At 39.8% G+C, this 25,607-nt stretch overlaps 1 protein-coding gene across 9 annotated transcripts in view; it reads right to left on the bottom strand.

Moving 5' to 3' along the window:
• FOCAD (focadhesin) overlaps window positions 1–25,607 on the bottom strand; it is a 221,207-nt gene that overhangs the window by 121,669 nt on the left and 73,931 nt on the right. For all 9 annotated transcript variants that reach the window (XM_030567748.1, XM_030567746.1, XM_030567747.1 and 6 more), the window contains 3 exons: window positions 4,877–4,981; window positions 4,358–4,459; window positions 751–881 (listed from right to left, as the gene is read on the bottom strand). In XM_030567748.1, coding sequence (XP_030423608.1) covers window positions 751–881; window positions 4,358–4,459; window positions 4,877–4,981 — 338 coding nt within the window. The remainder of the gene's footprint in view (window positions 1–750; window positions 882–4,357; window positions 4,460–4,876; window positions 4,982–25,607) is intronic.

The raw sequence follows: 25,607 nt of genomic DNA, 5'->3' as shown, positions 1-25,607 counted from the left end.
GAACAGGTTTTTCCATTAGAAAAAAAATATCAGAAATTAAATACAAAAAATGTATATTAACATATTGTTAGGATTATAATTTTGCCCACTCAATCCGGAAATGAAGAAGTGATGGCCCTCAGAGTAAGCTTAGCAACTCAGACTGATTTGTGTGTGGATGGAAGGGGGTGGGGAAGGCTGGGGTCAAATATGAGACAGAGTCTGGCCTTCGTATGCAGTATAGACATAACCCCCGATGTCCAAGAGGACAGTTGGGGTGTCAGCTAGCTGCATGGCTCATTCATTTCCATATCTAGAACAACATTCAAACAATGGTTCTATATCAGCATATTAATGGTGGACAAAACATACAGTTGAAGCCAGTGGTATGATTCTGGCTCTTCCATTGCGGACTCCAAGTAAATTTTGCACAAATGGGATGTCTCAATGATTTCTCAAATGTTTCTGTCACAGAAAGACCCGAGAAAGCAGAATTCCTTTGTAAATTCTGTTCTGAAGCACTGTGTTTTGTTTGTATGTGCTTCCTATCAGTCCTTCATATAGTCCTATTCTGTTTGTATTAAAAGCCATGTATACACATTATACTTACTAGCTTCCGAAGTACCGCCTAAGACAACATGTATCTATTACAGCCATCAAAAACCACAGGCCCCACAATTAAGATAACAGGCTCGCCAGAAGTGACCAGCACAGCTTTCCTTTAAACACCCTGCATCCTCTCAAAGTTGGATAATGAACACTCATTCTTACCTCTGTCTGCATATATCTCTGATGGAAGCAGCTTTAGCTATCACCTTTTCCCACAGAGTATCCTTCCCAATGGACAAAGAGGGCATATTGGACATTGCCATGAACCTCTGCAGTTCTGGATAAACCCGATCCTAGAAAAACAATTGATTTTTAAAATATATAATTAAGTTTATAAAAGTTGGTGAAATGATTTTATGCAGCTAAAGCCTTTAGCTTCTAAAGAAACATTTACATTGCAAATCACATTGCATTTTGGTTCATCAGTGGAGAAGAATACTGTGATGTGATTTAAGTGGCTTCTTTGCACAGAATCTATATATTTTCCCCCATAAGCTAAAAAGTAATCTACTAACATGCAGCCAAATAGAAATGATTATCACTCATTGCATAATGCATTGAAAGTATCAGAGTAAAGTGGTATAAAAATATCTTTCAGAAAATTATTTCATAATTTCATTCCAAGACTCAATGAAATGCAGAACAGGCTCCATGAAAGACCAACTGTAGATGCTGTTCAATACATCAGAATTAATAAGCATATCACTGACACAATTTGCTTTCCACAACTAATAATCAGGCACTACTATAATCAATCATTCAAAATGAACAGGAGTACTTGTAGTACCTTAGAGACTAACAAATTTATTTCAGCATGAGCTTTCGTGAGCTACAGCTCACTTCTTTAGATGCATAGAATGGAACACACAGACAGGAGATATTTATACATACAGAGAACATGAAAAGTTAGAAGTATGCATACCAACAAGAAGAGACTAATCAATTGAGATGAGGTATCATCAGCAGGAGAAAAAAAACTTTTGAAGTGATAATTAAGATGACTTATAGAAGGTGTGAGGAGAACTTAACATAGGGAAATAGATTCAATTAGTGTAATGACCCAACCATTCCCAGTCTCTGTTTAGGCCTGAATTAATTGTATCTAGTTTGCATATTAATTCGAGTTCAGCACTCTCTCTTTGGAGTCTGTTTTTGAAGTTTTTTTTGTTGGAAAATTGCCACCTTCAAGTCTGCCACTGAGTGGTTAGAGAGGTTGAAGTGTTCTCCCACATAACCCAGGAATGTTATGATTCCTGATATCAGATTTGTGTCCATTTATTCTTTTGCATAGAGACTGTCCGGTTTGGCCAATGTACATGGGAGAGGGGCATTGCTGGCATTCAAAATGATGTACTTTCCCTACCGGGGGAAAGCATGTAAAATGACATCCACTGTAGTTTATCTTGGTGAGACTGTGAGACAAGCGGGATCCAAACACTTGTGAACGAAAGCACCCCTGTTATCCACACCCTATCCACCACTGCAATAATCTTTGTGCAAATATGCCTTGTGAGGTATCATTTGAAAACTAGTAACTTGCTAATCAATAATATCATGATGAAATGTATGTAGCAACATTATATGTAAAGTTCTGAATTCCCCCATACGATGATGTTACCATATATTCAAACCACACAGCCCTGACTAGACAGAAGTTGTTAAAAAGGTTTATTCTAAACAAAGGAATGTATTTACCTCAATTTACACATAAGTAGTAAACTAGATTTTTGAGACAACAAGAGGGGCAAATGGCAGGAGACAAGGCAAATCTGCATTTCAGCATAGTGGAGAAGAAAGAGCATGGAGCCACTTTCACCACCAGACTCCATGATGCTTTATTTATTGTTTGAATAAACCTGCTTTAAGGGGTAAGCCTCATAAGAATTCACTTCAAAGAGCGAGTGGACTATCGAAGTGAGGAGCAAAAATAACCCAAGGCATCTTTCCCAATCTCTCCCCCTATTTCTCCCTCTTTCACCTAAGACAACAAAGGAATCAGCCCTTTGACTTTAGGGGAGCTTCTGACCTGAGAAGTTGGTCAGCAATGTCGCTGAGAAACTGTAGTAAGAATTTTACCTTGAACCAAGTCTAGCTTGTTAAGTTTTAGCTACCAGAAAGCATTTTACCTTTATTTCTCATGTAACCATTTCTGACTCAATTATACTTGTACTCATTTAAAATCTCTCTCTTTGTAGTTAAATAAACTTTTTTTTTTTTTTAATATAAACTAATCCAGTGTTGTGTTTACACTGAACTGCTTGGTAACTCCACTGAACGTAGCAGGACTGCTGAATATTGACCCTTTACAAGGGCTAAGAACGTATAATATCTGAGCTGCCCAGGAGGGGGCTGGACAGAGCTGAACACGTGTTTTTGGGACAATTCGGGACTGGGACTATGTTGTGGTCACCCTGGAAGTAGTAACCCAGACTGATGGAAGCCAGACTGTGGCTGGTGTGTTTCTGACAGGCTGCTGGACTAAGAGTTGCTGGACCAGAGCTGTAGCTATACACAGACACCCAGGGTGTAACCTGCATGCTAGTAGGCTGTTTGTGAGCGGTCCAGGTTTGGAACTACAACAGGAAAACATTGTGTGGTACCCCAGGTTGCAGAGCAGGCAGTGACAAACACTCACTGGTGTGGATTGTACCTTGAAATATGACAACATCCCAACAAGAGAACGGGGGAGGGAGGAGAATTGAACCTCCAAAGAATAAACAATAGAATCAACTGGTTGAATACAATGTTACTGAGTATAAAATGTGACAGGCACTGTCTTTTAAGAAAGCTTGTAATGTTCTGAACATGATGGTCATTATGAGATATGTATACAAACTGTGGTAATGAATTTATGTAGTTGTGTAGATAAAAAACTATGCTCATAATTTGTGCTGCAACATTCAGCTCCTCCTCACAATAGGCAGGGAGAGGCTGCCTCCCCAACCAGACAAGATTAGTTCCAAGCACCTAGCATTATATAATTCAGGAAAAGGCAAATGACAGACCATTAAAATTAATAGAAAGACATTGGAACCGAAAGAAAACCCCAGCCTTGGAAAAGTATGAAAGGAAGCAGTTTCCCCCACTCTGACTAATGAGAGAGAAAATAACAAGCCTTTTTAAAGCAGGCTTGTGTCGGAGGTTTGGCATCCAGAAACTGAAGGCCAGCATCTACATGAGGTGCAGTTCTTTAAGTGCTGGATCCCCTCTATGATAGGGGACACGCTGGGAAACTGTTAAAAGGCAATAGGTAACACTTATTAGAAAGGGGAATTTATCTCACATAGAAGTGTAAATAGAAGTGTAAAACTTGAAGTTGCATCTTTGTTTATTTTCTATGCAACCTAAATGTGTTTGTTTCCCTTGTTATTTCATCTTTGAGTCTGATTTTTTATAAAATTAACCTTTTGTTTATTTTTATCCCAAGCAGATCTCTATTGTGCAAACTGTGTGTAGTGTATGTACCAAAGGGAACAGATAACTGGGAAAGGTTTCACTCCTTCGCGGGGGACAAACCAGAGGGGGAAGTCCAAGTGTCTGGTAGTTAAGAAGTAGGGTAGATAAATTTGGGGAGACTTGGGACCAGAAGGGCTGTTGAGATCACCCTGCAAGGAATAACTAGGCTGGCAGAAGCCAGGGTGAGACCTTTATGTTTACAGGCTGGCTACTGGTGTCAAGGCTCTGAACCATAGCAGCATAGCATTAAGCATCCAAACTTATAAGGCAGATAGTGAAAGAACCCTTTACAGACTGCACGATTTTTTCTAACCTGTTTCTCCCATAAAGATGTCATCAGGCGTAAAGTGATAGGTCTGAGTTTTGGCGTGCTCCCCAGCACCTGTATCACACGTAAAATCTGAGCGATGCAGACCTAAAAGAGATTGTTCACCACATGCATTTGTTATTTTAATATCCATGAACAAGGAGATGCTTCACTTGTGTCAAATATCTGAAAGCCCACGGCAGCATCAAAAAGAAATGAGGAGTCATTTTCTAACAGATTTTGGTGCATAATGATCCTAAAGGACATTTTCAGGAGATATATAAATACAGAATAGATAGTTAAAGCACAATATATAATTAATCCTTTAAAACTAGTTGTTATATTCCCGTCATAAATATTAAGTAATAAGTTATGCAGATGCTCACAAATCACTTACAATTTTAAGCAAGTTATGCATATCCATGTCTACATTCACTCATTCAATGTAACTAGCTACTTACTAAAACAATATTTCCTTTATTAAAAATCATTTTTGGCTCAAGTACGATTTCTATTCATACTGACCTTGTGTACACCCAGAGTAGGCAAAGTATATAAAATATCCCGGTACAAAAAAGGCTCCAGTGGCCTTCCCAACTTAAACATCAGAACTGGGATTAGATTTGGGACCTAAAATAAATGGAAAAATGTAATATATACAAACACATCACTGGTATTAAAGAAGCCAATTGCAATGATGTGGTTAACAGATAATGTAATAACCAACAATAAAGTCAAGAGAACATACACCCCAACACTCTTCCTGCATTAAAATTAGGGGAGTGGAATTAAAAGACTGACTCTTCATAAAATTCATTTAGAGCTTTTTTCAGTTGCCTTTTTGGAACCTACAAGTCCCGTAACCTCGGTTGACTTCATGGGGAAAAAAATCAATTAAACTATTGGCAATAAATGTTAGGCTAATAGAAGAAATGGAGTAATATGGACAAAATAATAAAAACAGTAAGAACCACAAGCAACCCTTACACAGCCGTTTTCATCCATAGATCTTAAAAAGACTTACAAAGGTTGATGAGTTAATAAGTAGTAGATTAGCCTCATTTTACAGATGGCGAAATTGAATCACTGAGGGGTTAAATTACATGCTCAAGGTCACATGGCAAGAACTAAAGCCATGTTTCAATTCCCAGTCTCATGCTCTAACCATTGGACAACAATGCTCCTCAGCTATACCACCTCACTTCCAGAGGCAAAATTTAGTTCAATTATATCATAACCTTTGTTATACTGCATAGTATAACACTTCAGGTCAGGTCAGTCTTGAAAACCTGCTGAGGCCTTAGAGCAGTGTTTCCCAAACTTGGGACACTGCTTGTGTAGGGAAAGCCCCTGTCAAGCAGGGCCGGTTTGTTTACCTGCTGCGTCCACAGGTCCAGCTGATTGCGGCTCCCACTGGCCGCGGTTTGCTGCTCCAGGCCAATAGGGGCTGCTGGAAGCAGCGGCCAGCCCATCCCTCAGCCTGCGCCGCTTTCAGCAGCTCCCATTGGCCTGGAGCAGCAAACTGCAGCCAGTGGGAGCCACTATTGGCTGGACCTGAGGACACGGCAGGTAAACAAATTGGCCTGGCCCGCTAGGGGCTTTCCCTACACAAGCAGCGTCCCGAGTTTGGGAAACACTGCCTTAGAGTATTTAAAATATTCTTCATATTCAGAACATAGAAGTATACGGACTATTGAAAACACGGAGGTAAGGGTAGCAATTTATTTAAATCAAAATTAGCAAGCATAGGGGTCACCAGTTTATATTTCATTGCTTTCATAACAATTAACACAGATTTTCAGTCTTGTTGGGCACAAGTGAAGATTTAGAGGCTTCTCATTGTTTGCTTACAATAAAATGGCCTCAACATCTTGAGTGCACAGATCAAGGGGAACCCATAGAAAAATTCTCGATTTCCTATCTAGATTGCATAACAAATTCATTTTAGTTTGAAACTTTCATTCCAAACTTCCATTGAAAGAAACAGAAGATACATCAGAAAAATCCACATACCATGTCAATGAAGAATGAACTGAAATGTGATTGTCAGTCATTCTACCAGAATTCTCATGACCCTGTATCACAACTCGCAACATGTATGAGTTTAGAACATGATTTACTGCATTTTTAAATGTATGGTAGCATTCTTCTTCTAAGTATTGCCCCACAAAGTGACAATGAAGAAAAAGGAATGTTACTTAACCCTCTGTTCCCCTTCCCTTCAGATATTGGTTTCCATAAAATACTGTCTTGCATTTAATCATAGTTGCTAGCCTTTCATGAAACAACCTGCATCAGGGGATCTTATCCTTCTCCTAGAGCAGTAAGGCATGTTAGGAAATTCAGTATTTTGTGATGCGTGGACCTGATTATTTCCAAGTCTTTTGGATTTTAAGCAATTATTTTCATTATACCAGGGGTCGGCAACCTTTCAGAAATGGTGTGCCAAGTCTTCCCTTATTCATTCTAATTTAAGGTTTCGCGTGCCAGTAATAAATTTTAAAGTTTTTAGAAGATCTCTTTTTGCAAGTCTATAATACATAACTAAACTATTGTTGTGTGTAAAGTAAATAAGGTTTTTAAAATATTTAAGAAGCTTCATTTAAAATTAAATTAAAAGTAGAGCCCCTCGGACCAGTGGCCAGGATCCAGGCAGTGTGAGTGCCACTGAAAATCAGCTTGCGTGCCGCCTTCAGCACGCGTGCCATACGTTGCCTACCCCTGCATTATACTGTCACTGGAGTATACAGAGTTCTCCATTTCAGTCTTAGTGTTTGCTTCTTGAGTGGATCACTGTTCCAAACTTTTTCTGTTACCTTAAATTACTGTAACCTCAGACCTTTTTCAATGACCCCAAGATTGGACAATTTTGTTGGCTGGAAACATGAGGATAACCTAAAACCAAAACCTATACTTATTAGCAATGGGTAAATTGGCTCAGATAAAAGACAGAACAGCCCTAACTCTAAATCCTTCAAAGTAGTAGTAAATCAAACAGATTACAAACCTCTCTCAAAAAAATTCAGTATGGTTTGGCCAACTCTTTATGCATGCAAGATGTAGTATTTTGTACTATGACTGCAGATTACTGCAGCAGCTTTCTCCTGGGACCATCTACATCCCACAGTGTGCCAAAAGATGATCCAGCAAATGAAAGCCAGTGATCTTGTAATGGGAGAAAGTGAGCACTGGGATTTTATAATCTTCAGGTTGCAAATTTCTATGTATCATCATCAGAGATGGTCCCAAACCAAAACTCCAGCAATTTGTTTTGCAAGTTGCTGCTATCTTTATAATGGATCAAACCAAATCCCAGATCTGTACTTCTGCAATTTTTAAATAATTTTAAAGCCCAGCTCCAAATTTTTCATCTGGGGGCCTAAACTTAATATTTATAAAATTAATTTAAATTTAAAAACATCTCTTGTAGATTTTCAGATTAGTTATTTAGAATCCCTTAGCAAAAATAGTTCCTTTTGTTAAGCCTTTTCTCTCACACAGTTTTTAGCTGAAGTACCATTATTTCTCTCTCCCTACTTTTCAAGAAGATGACCCACTACCAATAAAGAAAGCAACTCTTAAGTTAAGAGATAACAAAAGCTCTGCTTGAGTGTAACAAAGGGTTTGTGACACTATCGTGTAGCAGAAACAATAAAGGAGTCCGAGAATTTCAGATAATGCACATTAGAGTAGAATTTCACCCAAAGGGGCAATTTTAATGCAAGTTTCATAGTGCACTGTTCTCTTTCTGCTTGCTGTGTCAATCTGAAAGTGTCCTTTTTCCTTGCTCCTTGTTCTATGCTTTCAATCTTCTGTAGAATTAATAAAGAAATTGAAGAGCTCTTCATTTTTTATAGGAATTATGTTTTTAATAAAGAAATTGTTTTAATCTAGGAAGAGGACGGCAGAGAAGAGTGAAGGCACAAAGGAACAGGCGGAGGGAGGAAATCAGGCAGATATCAAGCTTGAACTGTGCTTATTTGGGACAAACTAATTCTTTAGGTCCCATTTTCACATTCTTCCATTTAACATGCATGATAATTTCTTCTGTAAACAAGATTTTGCATGGGCTAAATCTTGAAAATCTGATACCTTAGGTTAATTTTTACCCAAATGTTTAAATATTAATTTTCCTTTTAATTTTTAAGATACAGATGAACCTACTAAATAATTGCAAATAGAATAGCAATGTGCAATGGATTCGTTTACAATTTACTGGCCACAACCCTTTAAAACAATACAGGACCTGCTACAAAATTAGAGGGGTGGATATATGAAGAAATGCTGCTAGGTGGCCTATCATCTCAGCTGGTGAATCACTGTGGCTAATCTGGCTGGGCGAGAAACAGCATGCCTGTCTGGTTATTAATCCATGCAGCAAGGCTGAGTGGCCTCCCTCCAAGCAGGAGAGGGAGGGTCCACTACACTTCCCTTGGTGGGCGGAGCCTATCCTGCCCCGCCCCCCCTCACTGGAAGTGCCGAGGCGGGACCAGAAGTGTAAGAGGAAGGCCCTGCAGCACAGTTGGGGCAGAATCCCTGGAGAAGGACGGTCCTGCTGTACTGCCATGCCCAGGAAGGGAAACTACATCCACACCTGGCTGTCCCATAGCTGCAGAAGTGGGAGACCCCGACAAGGAGTGGCTGCAACATACCCAAAGGAACCCGAGGAGCCCTGGATGTGAGAGGTACCAAAGCCCAGGGAGGCAGGAAGTGGCCCAAGGGCAGCTACGGAGCAGCCAGCTGCGGAGCCAGGTGCAGCTCAGTTGGCGTGTTTTGACTGGATCCCCGCAGACGCAGAGGAAGCCAATCTTGCCTCTGCCAGGGCCAAGACGCAGTGGAGTAGGGTAGGCCTGTGTCCCCCTGCCACCCTATTCTGGGGTGGCCAACTCTCTACACTGCGCAGTGAAGCTCCCGCTCTGAAGAAAGAGCCTCCCTTACCAGCTCCCTTAGACTGCTGCTTTGCTGGCTGCCTGAGTCCCACCCAAGCTAAAGCCAGCTTTGAGACTGCTTGTTTGCTGGCAGCCTGAGCCTCCTCAAGCCCAAGGCCACACTAGCTCCACAGACTGTGATCGCCTTGCTAGCAGTCGGAGCCCCACCCAGCCGAAGCCAGCCCCGTCGCCCGTGTTTAATTGTTAGCAGCTTGAGCCTCTCCAAGCCCAGGCTGAAGCCTGGCCGTGACTGACTGGTGCCCAGCTCTATTGTGGGGCTGGGAACTAGAGGACCTGGGGGGCCTTGCTCCTCCTGGGTGGAGACAAGGGCCCTAGACTGTTCTCCAGCTTCGTGCCTCGGCCAGACAAGCCCGAAGGCAACCTGAACAAGTGGCCTCCCTTCGAATGGGAGAACAAGGGTCCACTACAATCCAGATAAAACTAAGTCCCTGGCCATCGCCACCAAGCAGACTCCAGCTCCAGATTACAACCAACTCAGTATTAACCTATCTGGATGGGATATCGAGCAGATGGCAACTGTCAAATAATGGGGCTGTGCTTTGGGCCCTTCAGCAGCTTCAGTGGGGGTGTAATGACATTAAGCTTGCTACAAAGCTGTGGATCTATAGACCTACAGTTATACCAACGCTATTGTAAGTCAGTGAAACAGGAGTGTTGAGGAAAACTGAAGTGAACCATAATGACATTTTTGATTCTTATCTTCAGCAGCAGCTCCATATCAAATGGCAGGACAAGATCAGAAATGAGGACATTTGAAATCTAACCCACAACTGCCTCCATCATCACTGGTTCAGTTTCAATGGTGTTCCTGGTACAGACATATGTTAGGAGGGATGTCCAATGAAGCATGTTTGCTGCTAGATCGCTGGCAACCATGTGGTCACCACAAGCCTGAATATCCAGCTAGACCACCTTGACAATCTAACTAGAGATTGATCTGGGTGGTGCACAATCTGCAAGGAGGCTACATCACTTTGGGATTTCCCATGATAATGGTGAAGCCCAAAACAGAGGATTTATAAAACTAGTAATTACAAAAGATATCAATAAAAATGTATAATGTTTTTTAAAATGTTTCAATGGCAACAATTTATTTATCTAAATTATTACTATACCGCTTATCACCATAGCATCTGGGTTCTGAACAGGTAAGTGGATTCAGCTCTTTGCCTTTCTCAGGTGTTCTAGGTTTTTTTTTCCTCCCCTCCCTATATTAATGATCCCCTGTCCCCTCCTTAGATTAATGATCCCCTGTTATGTTACTGTCAGAAGTAAGGACTAACTTGTAGCCTGCGTATCTGCTAGTTTAACCCCAGGCAGTCTAACAAGTGAAGCTGGGCCCCATTTGAGCCTCCTGATTGGCCAAGCCACCTGACTGGTTGAGGGGATTACCAGCTCTTCTCTTAAGATCAGCAGCAGGGCACTGGCTGCTCAAAGCATTAGCCCACGGCTGTGATAGTTCCTGCACCTGCTCGTTCCCAGCCTTGCTCCTACGCTGTGTTCCAGCCCTGCACCTGCCTTGCCTCACTCCAGGTAACCCAGTTGAGATTCCTGACTTTTGACCCATGGCTTTGGAATGTGGCCTCTGACTGGGGGTTTCTGATATCTACTAAGAGTACTAGGCCTGTGTCATGGTATAATTCCCCACTCTGAACCTTAGCGTCCAAAAGATGGGGTACCAGCATGAATTCCTCTAAGCTCAATTACCAGCTTAGTACTTGTAGCGCTGCCACCAACCAGGAATTCCAGTGCCTGGTACACTCTGGTCCCCCTAAAACCTTGCCCGGGGAACCCCATGACCCAGTCCCTCTGGATCTTAACACAAGGAAAGTAAACCCTTTCCCTCACCATTGCCTCTCCCAGGCTTCCCCTCCCTGGGTTACCCTGGGAGATTACTGTGATTCAAACTCCTTGAATCTTAAAACAGAGAGGAAAATTCACCTTTCCCCCTCCTTCTGTTTTCCTCCTCCCAGACTCTCCCTGAGAGAGATAGTAATCCTAACACAGAGAGAAAATAACCTCTCTCTCCCTTTTCCCTCCTTTCTCCCCACCAATTCCTTGGTGAATCCAGACCCCATCCCCTGGGGTCTCACACCAGAAAAAAAAAATCAGGTTCTTAAACAAGAAAATCTTTTTAATTAAAGAAAGATAAAACAGTAAAAATTATCTTTGTACATTTAAAATGGAATAGGTATAGGGTCTTTCAGCTATAGACACTGAGAATACCCTCCCAGCCTAAGTATACAAGTACAAATTAAAATCCTTTCAGCAAAATACACATTTGAACTCCTCCCAGCCAAATACACATTTGCAAATAAAGAAAACAAACATAAGCCTAACTCGCCTTATCACCTAGTACTTACTATTTTGAATCTATAAGAACCTGTATCAGGGAGATTGGAGAGAAACCTGGTTGCACGTCTGGTCCTTCTGAGCCCCCAGAGTGAATCACCACCAAAAACTAACAGCACACACAAAAACTTCCCCCCTCAAGATTTGAAAGTATCCTGTCCCCTGATTGGTCCTCTGGTCAGGTGACAGCCAGGCTCACCAAACTTGTTAACCCTTTACAGGCAAAAGAGACATGAAGTACTTTTGTTCTATTAACCCTTAACTATCTGTTTATGACAGCCTGACTCCCACTCCAAGCATTAGACACAAATGCACACATCCCAGTCCCAAACAGTTATAGATTAAAAGCTTTGAAAGATAAATAAGACTTGCAGTACATTCCATAAACAGCAAGACTTTGGTTTCATTTGATATTTGTTCCAGAAGTTGAGTCCTTAATCAAAATTGCTCTATCTCCAGTACTCAAAAAACTTTGGCCTAGGCCTAGTTAGCTGCACTGATCTGGAAGAGTGCAGCTGCCTAAATGGAATCTGATGTAGTACAGTCCTGAAGCACTGATAGCTTTGCAGATTAAGACCAAGGTATCAAGCACGTTTATTTCACTTCTAATTCACACATGAAATATTCATTATTCCTTATACAAGGGGACCATAAATCCCAACTTTACCAATATAGTCCTGGCTTTTCAATCACCATGAAACACCCTGATTTTGGTTCTGTAATTACAAATGGCTTGTTCAAGGCATATTATTATAGTGATCAGAACTTGCTCCATGTACACTAGGAATAAAAAGTCCCATGAAACAAGTGCTTAGTGTAATGAACAAAATTTGGAGAGAAAAGTCAAATGAGCAGACACTATCAAAGCTGTTCTTCTGTTCAAAATAAAGAAATATGCATGAGTCAGAAACTGGCGATAGCAACACCAGTACTTACATATGTACATATATAATTTTTAAAATGCACTTTTGTCTTTTTATATGATTAGTTCACAACCTTATAACATGTTGCTGCAAGTGTCCCAATTTTTTATTATGAAAATATAGTCGCTGTAAGGGACATAGGTACTAATTTAGGGATAGAACTAAGTAGCTCGCAGGCAGCTAAATAACCCAGGACCTTGAAAGAGTTTTATGACCCTTGTTGCAATTTTGAAAGAAAACCCAGCTATATGATTTTTATTGTATAATTTATTACAAATTAATTAAAAGACACTTAAAATCAATTAATAGTCTAGCCAAAACTAACTATTACAAATCTTACTAACTAATTAAGGATAAAACAGTAAAACTATAAAATCGAAACTACAACAGGAATTGAGTTAATAAATCAAGCTGACAGTATGGAATAAAATCTGCAGCTGACTGAATTATTGGATGACCCCAATCAAGACTTAAACCATGACGTTAACGTAACATATAATCAATTCCTATACATATTAAACCTAAGACCTAAGGAGGCAAAGTCTACTTCTCAGCCTTCTAAAGCAGTACTTAAAACTCCTTCAAGGTCACTATTACAAGGTGGCTTCTAGGACTGACTTCTTCCCCTCCTCCCCACTGTATCTACTAACTGCAATGCAGAGTGATTAACCACATCTAACGTCCCTTTTTAGGACAGAGTAGTTTCTGGAAACATTCTTTTATAACTCACGGTGACACAGTGATTTAGGACAGTATTTACTCAAAACTTAAACGTTCACACTCACAAGCACACACTCGCACACAACCCCCACCCCCACCCCCCCACACACAGTTTTAGAGGGGGAAAAAAAAAATCGGGCATCCCTGCCAAATAGATTACCAAAAAAAGAGGGGAAAAAAAGGTTACTTTGAGAACAGCATGGCTCTATTGTAGTCTTGGTCTCCTCCTTCCTAGGGGAAGGAGAGGCAGAAGCCCTTCTTGGTATTGTGGTGCCCAGGAAGAATTGCACCTTCTTCCATATTTACCTGGATCTTTAAGAGTATAATCCAGTTCCCTCCTAGAAGCCTTTTGAGAAAATCAGGGGATATCGGGTCTCACAGACCAATCCAGGTTGAGAGTGAACAAGTTTGACCTTTGGCCAGCCTAGCAGCCCTCTCTCTTTTATTGGCAGCTTTGTAACAATATCTCACCAAACTGCAACAGATGTACTCCAAAAATATGAATATCATGTGAACACCAAGAGATCACTCCACGGATGCAGTTTTGGCCCCCTTCTCTGTGGGGATACAGATGGAACAGTTCCTCTAAACCACTACAAATTTTGGATGTGATCAAGATCATTATTATTTCTTACATCACTCATACTTCCATTCATTCATTTTCTCAGTATTTCTTAAAATAGTCTTTTTACTGGCAAAAAATTGAGAACTAAAATTTTACTTATCTGGATAAAGGGCTCTCTTAGCAAAACAGCTTTCAGAGTTTATTAATACAAAACTTAAGGTAAGAAAAAATTAGGAGTGTACAAACAAGAAAACCTGAAACTTCTTCAGTCTTCTGGGATTTCACCATCCTCCATGAGTTGCCGAAAATAATTGTTAACAGTTCCAAGATCGCATAATTGGATGAAAAAACATACTCAGAGTATGTATCAATGGTTCGCTGTCAAATTGGGAGGACATATCTAATCGAATCTCGCAGAAGTCTTTCTTGGTTTGATACCATTCAATATTTTCATTAATAACTTGGATAATAAAGTGAACAATGTGCTTATTAAATTAGCAAATGACACTAAGGTCAGAGGAGTTGCTAGTAGTTTGGAGAACAGAATTAGAACTCAAAACACCCTTGACAAATTGGAGAATTGGTCTAAAATGGTCAAGATTAAATTCAAGAAAGACAAGTGCAAAGCACTACATGTTAGAAGGAAAAATAAAATGCTCATATATAAAAGGGGAAATACTTGGCTAGGCAGCAGTACAGCTAAAAAGGATCTGAGGTTTATAATGGATCAACAAATTAAATATGAGATGAAGTGATGTAGTTGCAAAAAAGGCTAATATGATTCTGGGTGGGGGGGGTTGTTTGTTTTTTAACAAGAATGTTATATGCAAGACATGGGAGGGAACTATCCCACTCTACTTGGACTGGTGTGTCCAGTTTTGAGCAACACACTTTATGAAAGATTTGAACAAACTGGAGAGAGTCCAGAGGAGAACTACAAAAATGATCAAAGAAAACCTGATCTGTGAGGAAAGGTTAAAAAACTGGATGTGTTTAGTCTTGAGAAAGGAAGACTGAGGGAGCAGAGGAGTCTTGATAAGTCCTCAAATATGTTAAGGGCTGTTATATAGATGACAGTGATCAATTGTTCCCCACGTCCATGGAAGGTAGGGCAAGAAATAATGACCTTAAATCTGCAGCATGGGAGATTTAAGTTAGATACTAGGAAAAACTTTCTAAGTCTAGCTAAACACTGAAATGTGTTTCCAAGAGAGGTTGTGGGATCCCTGTAATTGCAGGTTTTTAAAGAAAAGGTTAGACAGACACCTGTCAGGGTATACTAAGTATACTTGGTCCCGTTTCAGTGCAGGAGGTTGAATCAGATGATCTCTTGAGGTCCCTTCCAGTCCCACATTTCTATGAAAAATGAAGTTTATAAACTAAGCCTTACTCTAATAGGACCATTTATCACTTATCACCTTACACTTACAGCTCCTGTTTTCTAGGCAATAACAACAAGATATTCTCTTCTAGTGATGAGACAATCTATAAATCTTTCTTTTTTTTTTCCTCTGGGGGCGAGGGAGGGGTCTGAACAATTCTACAAAGTCAAAAATTTGTCTGGGTTTGTAACAAAATAATTTTTTCATAGTTTTGGCCCTCTTTAGTGAAATTAATGACTAGTATATATCACTGTTTGAAGATGCAGCATTCTCTAGGCCAATCATGCCTCTCTTCCAGCCCTTCCTTTCTTTTCGGTCTTACAATGTTTTAACTTTATGATAAATTACAAGCAGCAAATGTATTACTGCCTCAATGATAAGAAAAAACAAGCACTGAAAAGATAGGTTGCTCCAAAAATTAGACTGTTTCCACATTATTAATTGGGTCACAACACATATCCTATCCTTTTCACATACGTGATACTCTAAAGATTACACATAGCAAGGAAATGAGGAAGAAGGGACATTGCATACATACACAGTGTGAATGAGTTACATTTCCAGTGTTAACTTTTTGGAATGTCTTGACTTTTGACAGTTTGATTTTGTAACCAGAAAATTCCATCAAAACTAGATTTTTTTTATTCAATTTTCCTGTTTTGCTAAGAAAAAAAAAACAGAAAGATCCTGAGTCCTGTGGCCTTGAGAGCTTACTAGATCCACCAGCTGTGACAACAGAGCTTGAAAGCGCCTTGATCTTGATAAAAACTGCAGTCCTGCAGAGCTTAAGGTAAAATTCTACCTCCACTGACATTAGTGGCAAAACTCTCTTTGACTTTAATAGGGCCAGGATTTCATCCATTGACTCTCAGGTGTGCCAGAGAAAGTGTTTGTGAAATAATTTTTGGGATGACACAAGGCCTGGACAATTTCAGCCTCAGAGGAATTTGTTGGGAAAGCTATGAAAAACTGAAAAAAGGAAATGCAGAACAGACACTCTATCTATCATACTTGTATGACTCCCATTGCCTTAAGCTCTTCCATCATGTATTTTACCTGCAACACCGCTGAGAGAGAGAGAGTGAGCTATTATTCCCATTTTACAATTGGGAAACCGAAGCACAGAGAGGCTAAGTTCCAAAGTCACATAGGAATCCTGTGATGGAGCAGGAACTTTAACCCAAGCCTCCCAAGTCCTAAACTAGTGCCTAAACCATTGGACCATCCTTTTTCTCTTGGAAGTTGGATCTCAATTATAATTACAGTGGACGTTATTCATACCTGCTGCATTTAAGTTGAAAGGTCAGTTTCCTCAGTCCCATCCTCACTCTGCAGTGGTCAGGAGAAGCTGACTTTGAGATTGAGGGTCTGTATTACCTCATTATCTGATGTGTTCAATATCAGCTCATTATCTCAGTGGTCTGAATTTGAGAAGACTGCATTATGTTCTGTGACAATTATGATCCCCACAGCAAATGATTTTTTTTGTTAATAACTGTTTAAATATTGTCTGAAGCTCCATGGGAAACATTAAGCACTTGCTAGTAAACTTATATAGCTATTAGTTACACAATCCTCTATTGGTATTTCCTTTTGAATTTTTTACAGTTAAAAAACAACTTCACTATACATTGTGAGTTTAGATAAACAATACGCTTTAGCATCACAACTCCTCCCCCCCATTTAATGGATAAACAAGACTTGCCTGGGTACCCGTCAAAGATAAATAAATATTAACTCTTCATCAGTTGTTGAACCGTTTCAAAAAGCCAACATGAAGATTTATTAGCTCATAGTGCATATGAACATGCTCAGAAGGCAGACAAATGTGTTGCCTAGCAACAGTGCATTTTACCTCCCTCATCATCCCCAAAGATGGAGCAGTTAGGTGAAGCCTCTCATTAGCAACCCAACAAAGGTATTCCAGGGTTTTATTTGTTTGTTTGTTTATTCTGAGTTTGGGTTTAATTATTCTATTTGAAAAAGATTCCAACAGCCCCTCTTAAAAATAAATTTAAATATGCTACACAAAGATCTAACTGTAACAAAAGCTGCTATTCCCCAAACCATCAGGATTTATATGCACATTCACACATCCCCTGCAATTTGGTGATTTATTTTTAAGCTATAAAACCATTAGTCTCTTTAAAAGCTGATGCTGTGATTGACTGGAGGGAGTAGGGGGAAAACAGAATCCATCATTCCCCTTTCCTTTTCTCCCTGTCTGAATTTTTTTAATGGATTTTCCCCCCAAAGAGCTCCTGTGTTACAGCTGCTAATAAAATTATCCTGAGATTAGCTTAATAATAATATTATACCCAAACAGAACAACACTTCACAAGGATTAGGATCCACAATTTAAAAAATCCAATTCTCAATTTAACAACCTGGTTGTAGAACATTGACCTTGTATCAATGGCTCTTTATTCACACCTCGCTTTGTTAACCTAAATACATTATCTCATGAGAAAATTCATCTACGTTAATCAGACAATATTGAAGAGAGTGAGATCCTCTCTCTCATCACCGCAAACAAAAAGCAAATGGAACTGCAATTAGTTTTCTAGGTTTTACTTCAAAAGTTTACAACACTGGACTAGATTTTCCAGAGTTCACACTCCAACATTTCCCATTTAGACATCTGAGTGAAATGGCCAGTTTTCAAAAGTGTTCACCAGTTTCCAGTGACAACAGTGAGAGCTGCTGAATGCTGAGCACTCTTGGAAATCTGGTCATTTCATTTGGGTGGCCACACGAGTGTGGCGTTTTAAGATTTGGGCCCAATTGTGGTTCTGAGCACCTAAGAGAATCTAATCCATATGCTCTATAAAACTGCATGTGCTTCAGCATCCTGATAAACTTGGAGCAAACATCCCTCCAAGATTCTGTCCACAATTCCACTAAAGCCATTCTCTGGTATTAATAGCAGCAGACTGAGAATAGTGCCATCAAGTATTACTTAAGACACTTTTCAGACACCCACATCAAGTTTAATGGATTTTTATATATAGCTTCTAGATGAATAAGAACATATTTTGCTTTCTGTCATATTCCTCCCTCCACCCGCACTTTTTCCCCCCTCCGAAAGACAGGAGATAATGCATCTTCAGATGAATTTCCCAGAAGGGTGTCATTTACCACGAAAATATTTCATTCGAGCAGTTGAAAACCATAAAAGAGTGAATGTCCTCTAGAGCCTCATAATCCCCTAATAATGGTAATAGATCTTGTCTTACTATTCACAAGTGACCTCTCAGTCAGACAATTTAATTTTTTCCCCCTGCAGCATGGTTGGTTTCACACACAGTGTAATAACAGTTTTTGCACAACAAGACAATTCATCCGATTAAAAGGACTGTATAAAGTCTTTCATGAACAGCATGTGTCAGTGCAGTTCAGTAATGATTTGATTTAAGTCAGCCTGATAATATATGCACTGTTATTCATTCTTTGGCCTTTTAAAAAGATTTCTGGACTTTCTTCCAGAATGTTTCAGACCATTACTTCAACACTTTTCGGCTGGTAAGACATCTAAAACCTGATCAAATATAATCACTTATCTTGAACAATAAAACAGGCTGTCAGGCTTCTGTACTAGGATAGGAGAAAAAACAGAAAAAGTAAAGAAAAAATGATCTATAGGCTTTATGAAATGAGAGGGGGGAAAAGAGGGGTGTGTGCAAAACTGGTTATTGCAATCATTTTTACTAAGAAAATTTCTGCAATGCTCCATTAATTTATTATATATACACACTATAGTCTCAGTGTCAAAAGGTTTTTCAAGATTGAAATGGAAGACCCGTTTCTGAGCCCTAGTCACTGTCATGAGGTAGAGTTAAAATAAATGCTAAACCTAAGGAAGAGATGTAAAGTCTATGCAGCTAAATTCAAGCAATAAAGATAGGATTCTACTCAGATAGCCTCTTCCTGATCCTCTTCCATCCAGCACATCACTCTCCCACATACAGACTAGACCTGCACCATGAAGTATCTCTAGCTTTGCACTAATGATCAGCACCACAAAGCAGTGGAATTACATCAGCAGTAGAATCACTGACTATTTTGAATACTAAAATGGACTGCACAAAATTCCTCCTGGATCTTTTCTTACTGCTAGCTAGCTTTTTATACTGTATTAATCACCATGGCATTTGAGCACCTCCACAAACTCTGCGAGGTCAAAAGTATTCCACCACTTTGCTCCATTCTGCATCTCTTCATTCAATTCTACCTCTACGCCCATCACTATCCCTACTGAATCTCTACTCATTTAGACTATTCAGATCAGGGTTACCATGACACGATGCTAAGAACATCAACAGCCGCCAGTCACCTATCTATAGTAATCATCTAAATGTTTCTAACATCAACGGAGATGAAGAGCGTTAGTAATGGTGGCAAAATTTTGGAAAATGTCCCCAGTGTACTAGAGCTTTTCTCTTTTCCTTTCACTCATAACTTTCAGATTGTCATGCCTCCTCCTGCAGCAGTACCACCTGTATCATGATCAGTGGAACTAAAGCCAGAGGGTCCATGTTTGGGGGGGCGGGGAAGTGAGTGAGGGGGAATGTTATTGAGGAAACACTAGGAAAACAGAGAATGTGGGGAGTGGGCAGGAAGCAATGCAGCCACTTGGACAGAGCAGTCTACAGGGTTTAATAAAGTTCCACTTATTCAAATTTAGCTGCTTTCAGCTTCGCCCTGTACTAATGAAATACTGCCTTGGTGGTCTGGCCTCAGGCCAACTGCTGCCTCACTCAGGGGCCAAGCTCCTCCCTGCTCTCTCCACCACCTGTGAGGTGCTGGTCTCCCCAGCCCACTAAGGACTCACTGCTATTCCCCAGAACCTTTCAGGCCCTTCTTCCTGCACACCATTTTGAGAAGCTCAAACAAAACTCCAAAGTAACACAAAATGCGTTATTAGTGCTACCGCTGCTCCATGGATAGTCACAGGAGCCAAAGTTCCTTTCTGCAGCCCCTCTTTTAGCCCTCCAGAGGAAAAACCTAGTCCCTTCCAAAAGGGATCTGATAACTGAACAGAGCAGATTAGCTCCAATCTCCTACACATCCAGGAAACCATGAGTGGAAGAAGCACAGCCCTTTATAAAGAGAAAGGGACTCAAGATTCATTTAGCTGGGCAGGACAGAAGAAAGCCCAGAATTCATTTGGGGGTGCGGGAGGTAGAATTCATTAACTAGGAAAGAGCCCAGAATTTACTAACTGGGAGATTATGTGAGGTGTACATATCAGAATAGGTTTTGATGTTTGGAAGGCAGATTTGGTAGAATTGATTAACTGATATAGTATGAAAGTTCAGGAATTATTTTCCTTGGGAGTACAAAACTAGTTAATGGATGGGGAAAACTGATTTTATTTAGGAATGCAAAATGGATTAGTTGCTATATACCAGATGACTACCGGGCTTCCACGCTCCACCCCAGAAGCACTAGCAACATACTGGGAAAGTGATTCCAGTGCTGTAGATGCATAGGATGGACTGTTTGGTCCAGTCAACCTGCTTTGAATCCTTCCATGAAGCTGCTATAACAGCTCTTAACTAGTCTCCCCTTCTAGCTCTTGGTAACTGAAAAGGGAGTATGGCTAGAATAGTCCTTCATCATAGTGATCCCCAGGTCCCTTTGGAGCAATAAGCAGCCAGCATAAATCAGAGCAGCCTCAGGATTGCTCTAATTTATGCCAGGCACTGGACCAGAGGCAGATGGCCCCAGGACTAAGGGGTGGGGGGCAGTGGTAGTTTAGTTCCACTTTGCTTTATTCCCCCAGCACCACCTCAACCTTGCACTCTGCACAGCTCAGCCAGATGGAACAATCTGGCCCATAGTCTGTAAAAGGCCTTAGGATCTTTTGGAATGAACAGTGCTATATAAATGCACAATGGTATTATTATGCAACCTTCCATACAAAGCATTCACATTTCCCTGGTAGCACTCATCTAGAGACAACAGGGGACATAGCCCCACAAAATTAAACACCACAGTATACTACTTGTTCCAAGTTTTAAAAGATTACCTACAAGAATGACAACTGTAATACTATTATGTGGTACTAGTAAAAAGATACTTGAAGTAAGCTATTTTACATTTTTTGCAGAAAAGCATTTTAAAATGTACAGTTATCTAAAACAAGAAGTCACTGTCTGCACTGTGCCTGTTTGCAGACCAAATGTGACCCAATCAGAGAATAACAAATAGTTATGGTTTGAGTTTCAGGTTTTATGTAGTAATTCCCAATCCATTTGGATCCACCTGCTGCTGGTCATTAGGAAAAAAGCCAATGTAATTTTAAACTTCATTTCATCATATTAATAGGTCACTGGAGCTACTTGTGTCCAAATATTCCACAATATTAGCAGAGGTTATTCCCCTAGCCAGGAAGACCCTCCTACTTACAGTGAAGACAGATCACCTAATCTAATGTTTGATGCTGCCTCTGTCAATCTTTAACATATTTGCACACAAAAGCCTATCCTTAAGATTTAGTCATACAGTAAGCAATGCAAGACACTTCAGACTAGAAGTTACAGTCTGGGTCAAATTCTGCTCCATCACACTTCTATGAATCCGGTGTATCTCCACTGACTTGCCTTTAAATTTATCTGTTAAATTGAAGTCAGTGAAGTTACTCCAGAGTCACACCAGTATCACTGGGAGCAGAATCTGTCCATAGGTCTTCAACTCAACTCATTCTGCCCAGGTATTACAGTCTGCAGATTTCTGTAGGTTAATATTCTCTCTTTTTAAAATTATTTCTTTACTGAATTTTGAACAACCATATTAAAAAGTTAGGAAGTGAGGCATTAACATTCACTGTTTCAAGCTGTGGAATGTACTATTATTTATCTCACACACAGCTCAGCTACAGAGCATCTAATTCAATTTAAGACTATATCATGTGCCCTACATTTAAATTTGTTAGTAAATACGTGTACCAATCTGAGAAAGGATTATATGCTATTAATGTTTGTTTTAAATGCTGAAACTTAACCCATGAATTTCCTTGCAAGAAGAAAACAGAGTTAATGACTATAAGGCGGAATGTAGTGTATTTCAATCAGCTCAGTTTCACCTTCAGGCACAATATTGCTCTAAGTTTAGTTGCTTTTGCTTACCCTGACCCTCCAATCTGGTTATGTATTTCTGATTTAACTGAAGACCTACTTTGGAAACGGATTTCCATTTATTAGACAACTGTTGCCAAGAGAGAGTTATGTCAAGGAATCAGACGTCAGCAATATAACCCCCTCCTCTGCTAAACAAAATAATGCAACTACATTAAGAAACATACCCAAATATAATGTCCTATAAACTTATCTATCACTGCTGGCTTGAGACCGCAATATCGTGTCTGGCCACCACCTTCTGTTGCCTATAAGCTTTACACTCTGCCATTGTTGTCATTTTGATCAGCCATTTTCCCCTCACTTATATTACAGTTTTATATGTAATGCATGCTATGCCAATATTATTTGTCAGTGCTTTTGTGCTGTTCCTAGCATGCCTGTTTTAAAACCACATGTATGCTTCCTGGAGTGAAGCATTAGACTTTGTTTGTTTTATATGTGCCCTGATTCTGGTTACTACATCAAAGTTTTATTGTGTGAATAAAGTAAAAACGTTTGCCCCATCTTTTCTGTAACTGATAGCTCATACAAGCCACAGAGGAATGAGGTTTGCTTCTCAAGCATAAGAACAGACCGTGGAAGATAAAGAACCAGCTAAACCCTAGTTATCAATAAAGATCTTTTAGCTGATAATGTATTTCATATAACAATTCTGAATCCATTCTACCTCACATTTTTAGATTAAAAGAAAGATTGTGATAAAAACTAGAGACCTTCCGCTAATAATAAATTCAACAATGAAACACTTTACAATTCAAATACCTGAGTTTTTCAAATCCAAAATGCATCTTTATAGAGCAAATGCAATGACCTGGGTTTAACCTGTATTCTGATCCATGACTATGCAAATAATTTGTAACAGATTGCTACTGGCACAGTGCACATTACAGTACTAATCTCTGTATTTTCCCATTACTCAGCCTCAAAAGCAACTTTTATTCCCATTGAAGACCTCAAGCAAAGACATGCGAAGCCATTTGAGAAGGAAGGTTTTAAAAATTCCCCAAAATAGTTTACATTTTTCTGTTTTGAATGAATACAGTATAAACTTTCCTCAAAGAGACACCTGCAGACTGGAATTCCCACCAAGCAACACCACCACTATTTTGGAAAGTTGTCTAGTTAGAGTCACTTCAGGCTTTTGTGTTGCAAGTTGATGTTTTTCAGGTGCAAAAGACTTCTTAGGAAAATAAGTCTAGGGGTAGGATTTCCAAGTAATTGTTTTCCCTTCCTCTATATAATCAAGGTCTTTGCAACTAGATATTACACAATATAAGTGTGCTCTCTGAAAAAACAAGCAAGGGTACTGTATTTTATACTGAATTGTTAAACAAGGATGCTTTTTAGGATTGTAGAGTGCAGGTGAGGGAAGCAATGGGAGTCCAGAGCCACATGGAGCAACAGAGGCAGATTCCAGCAGGCCCTCTTGACACAAAAATCTGAGGAGCCTGTCTAACACCACTAGTGGGAAGTTCTGACTAGCTTATGTCCTTTTTGTCTTTGCTCTGTGATATGCAGCTGCTCTCTAGAAGGCAGAGAGGAATGGATATAACAGTTGAGAAGGACTAGGAATCTGTTGTGGTGCAAGGGGAGGGAGTCATTGGCATGCATGGGAATTAAAACTACAGTAAGATACAGGTCTGTCGCATCTTACGTGGTCAGCAAAAACAAAGAAAGAGAAAAATAACAATTTTAATTCTGTACCTGTAGCGCGGACGATTCCGCTCGCCATTACACTCAATGTAATTTTGACTATAAGCGATTTTCGCTTTATGCGCTGACTGCAGAACGTAACCCCAGCATAAGCTGCAACAGACCTGTACTAGGAATGATTAACAAAACAACCATAGTTAGGCTGGAGCAAGATAGCTGGGAAAGAAATAAGGATGCTTTGTTTTCTATGTTTCTCTTTCTATCAATGGGACTAATCGTGCTGAAAGTTAAGAACATGCACAAATCTTTACAGGATTGGGGCCTTAGACTGTAAGCTCCTTGGGGCAGCCTGTGTTCTAATATCTGTTCAATATAGCACACAGCACACTGAACAATAAAAATAATAATCAAATCAAAGAATCGAATCCTTGTCCATAGGACAGTCAGAACTAGCCTGCAGACTACACAGCTTCTTCTGGGAACTCTGCAAATACCAATTGCTGTCCAGTCTCTGTGCAAATAGTGTTACCCTGAATCTACAAACTACCTGTGAACTCTCTAGAATGATACAATAACTTATCCAACATTAGCTCAGTGATAGCTGCATAAATTTTGTGCACAGCACGACACAAGAACTTCAAATAATAAAATGAACAAAAGACAGCATCTCTCTGTTTAATTCACACAAATGCATGGAAATACAACAAGGGTGAATTACCAGATAATCTCTTTCCACTCCACTGATGGCTACATGGGGTTTGGAACGCACATTAGATGGGTTTGCTGACAAACTAAGGTGGATGTAACCCTTAGCTTTGCTTTGCAATTTTGTCTACTTCTCTTTATTGCCATGTCTCTTGCTAATGTATTACACTCATTGTTTACTTCCAGACTTAATCAGCCTTATGGACATAGAAGTGGCAGCAAACTACTCCGCCATATGCACATAGATCTTTTTCAAAGCACTGTACGTGTGGGTTCCCTCTTGGTAATCTGAGAGAAACCATGAGTAAAATGACTTCAGGGCATTATCCAATTCCTGGAACCTCAACTGCATTGCAGAACAATGCATCCAAAGGGCTTTTTGTTGGTTTACACATAATACATTTTATCCTTTTTTTCACAGTAGCGAGCTTGCAGTTCATGTAAATTAACACATTCTACAGATTCTTCCATGCCCACACAATGCTCATAAACTTGATGAGTAACTCCAGAACAGGAGTTTGCAATCTTTTCCAGACTGAAAGCCATATTTTTTTTTATCTGTTGTCATATGTCTGAGAATGAAAGGGGTCAGCTAATATTTCCATGTGACCTGGCCAGCATATTTGAGGTCCAAAGCTTTTAAAACTGCCAAAAAATATAAATAAAAGGAAAGTTTAAAAATGGGAGGGAGGGAGTCTAAACTTTTGAAGTGATGTGTTTTCTAAAAAAAAAGAAACAAAAATATTTCAAAAAAGTTATAGGAAAATTACAAAGGAAAATCTCAAAAACCACGGCCAAAAACAAATGCAAAGCTACAGGGGGAAAAAAGACATGTGCAAAAGAAAAATATCCAACTCAGAAGAAT

This window comes from Gopherus evgoodei, chromosome 6 (genome assembly GCF_007399415.2).
Source record: "Gopherus evgoodei ecotype Sinaloan lineage chromosome 6, rGopEvg1_v1.p, whole genome shotgun sequence".
NCBI classification, from domain to species: Eukaryota; Metazoa; Chordata; order Testudines; family Testudinidae; genus Gopherus; species Gopherus evgoodei.
Note: the sequence above shows the minus strand (reverse complement) of the source record. Positions and strands in the feature narration are given on the sequence as shown.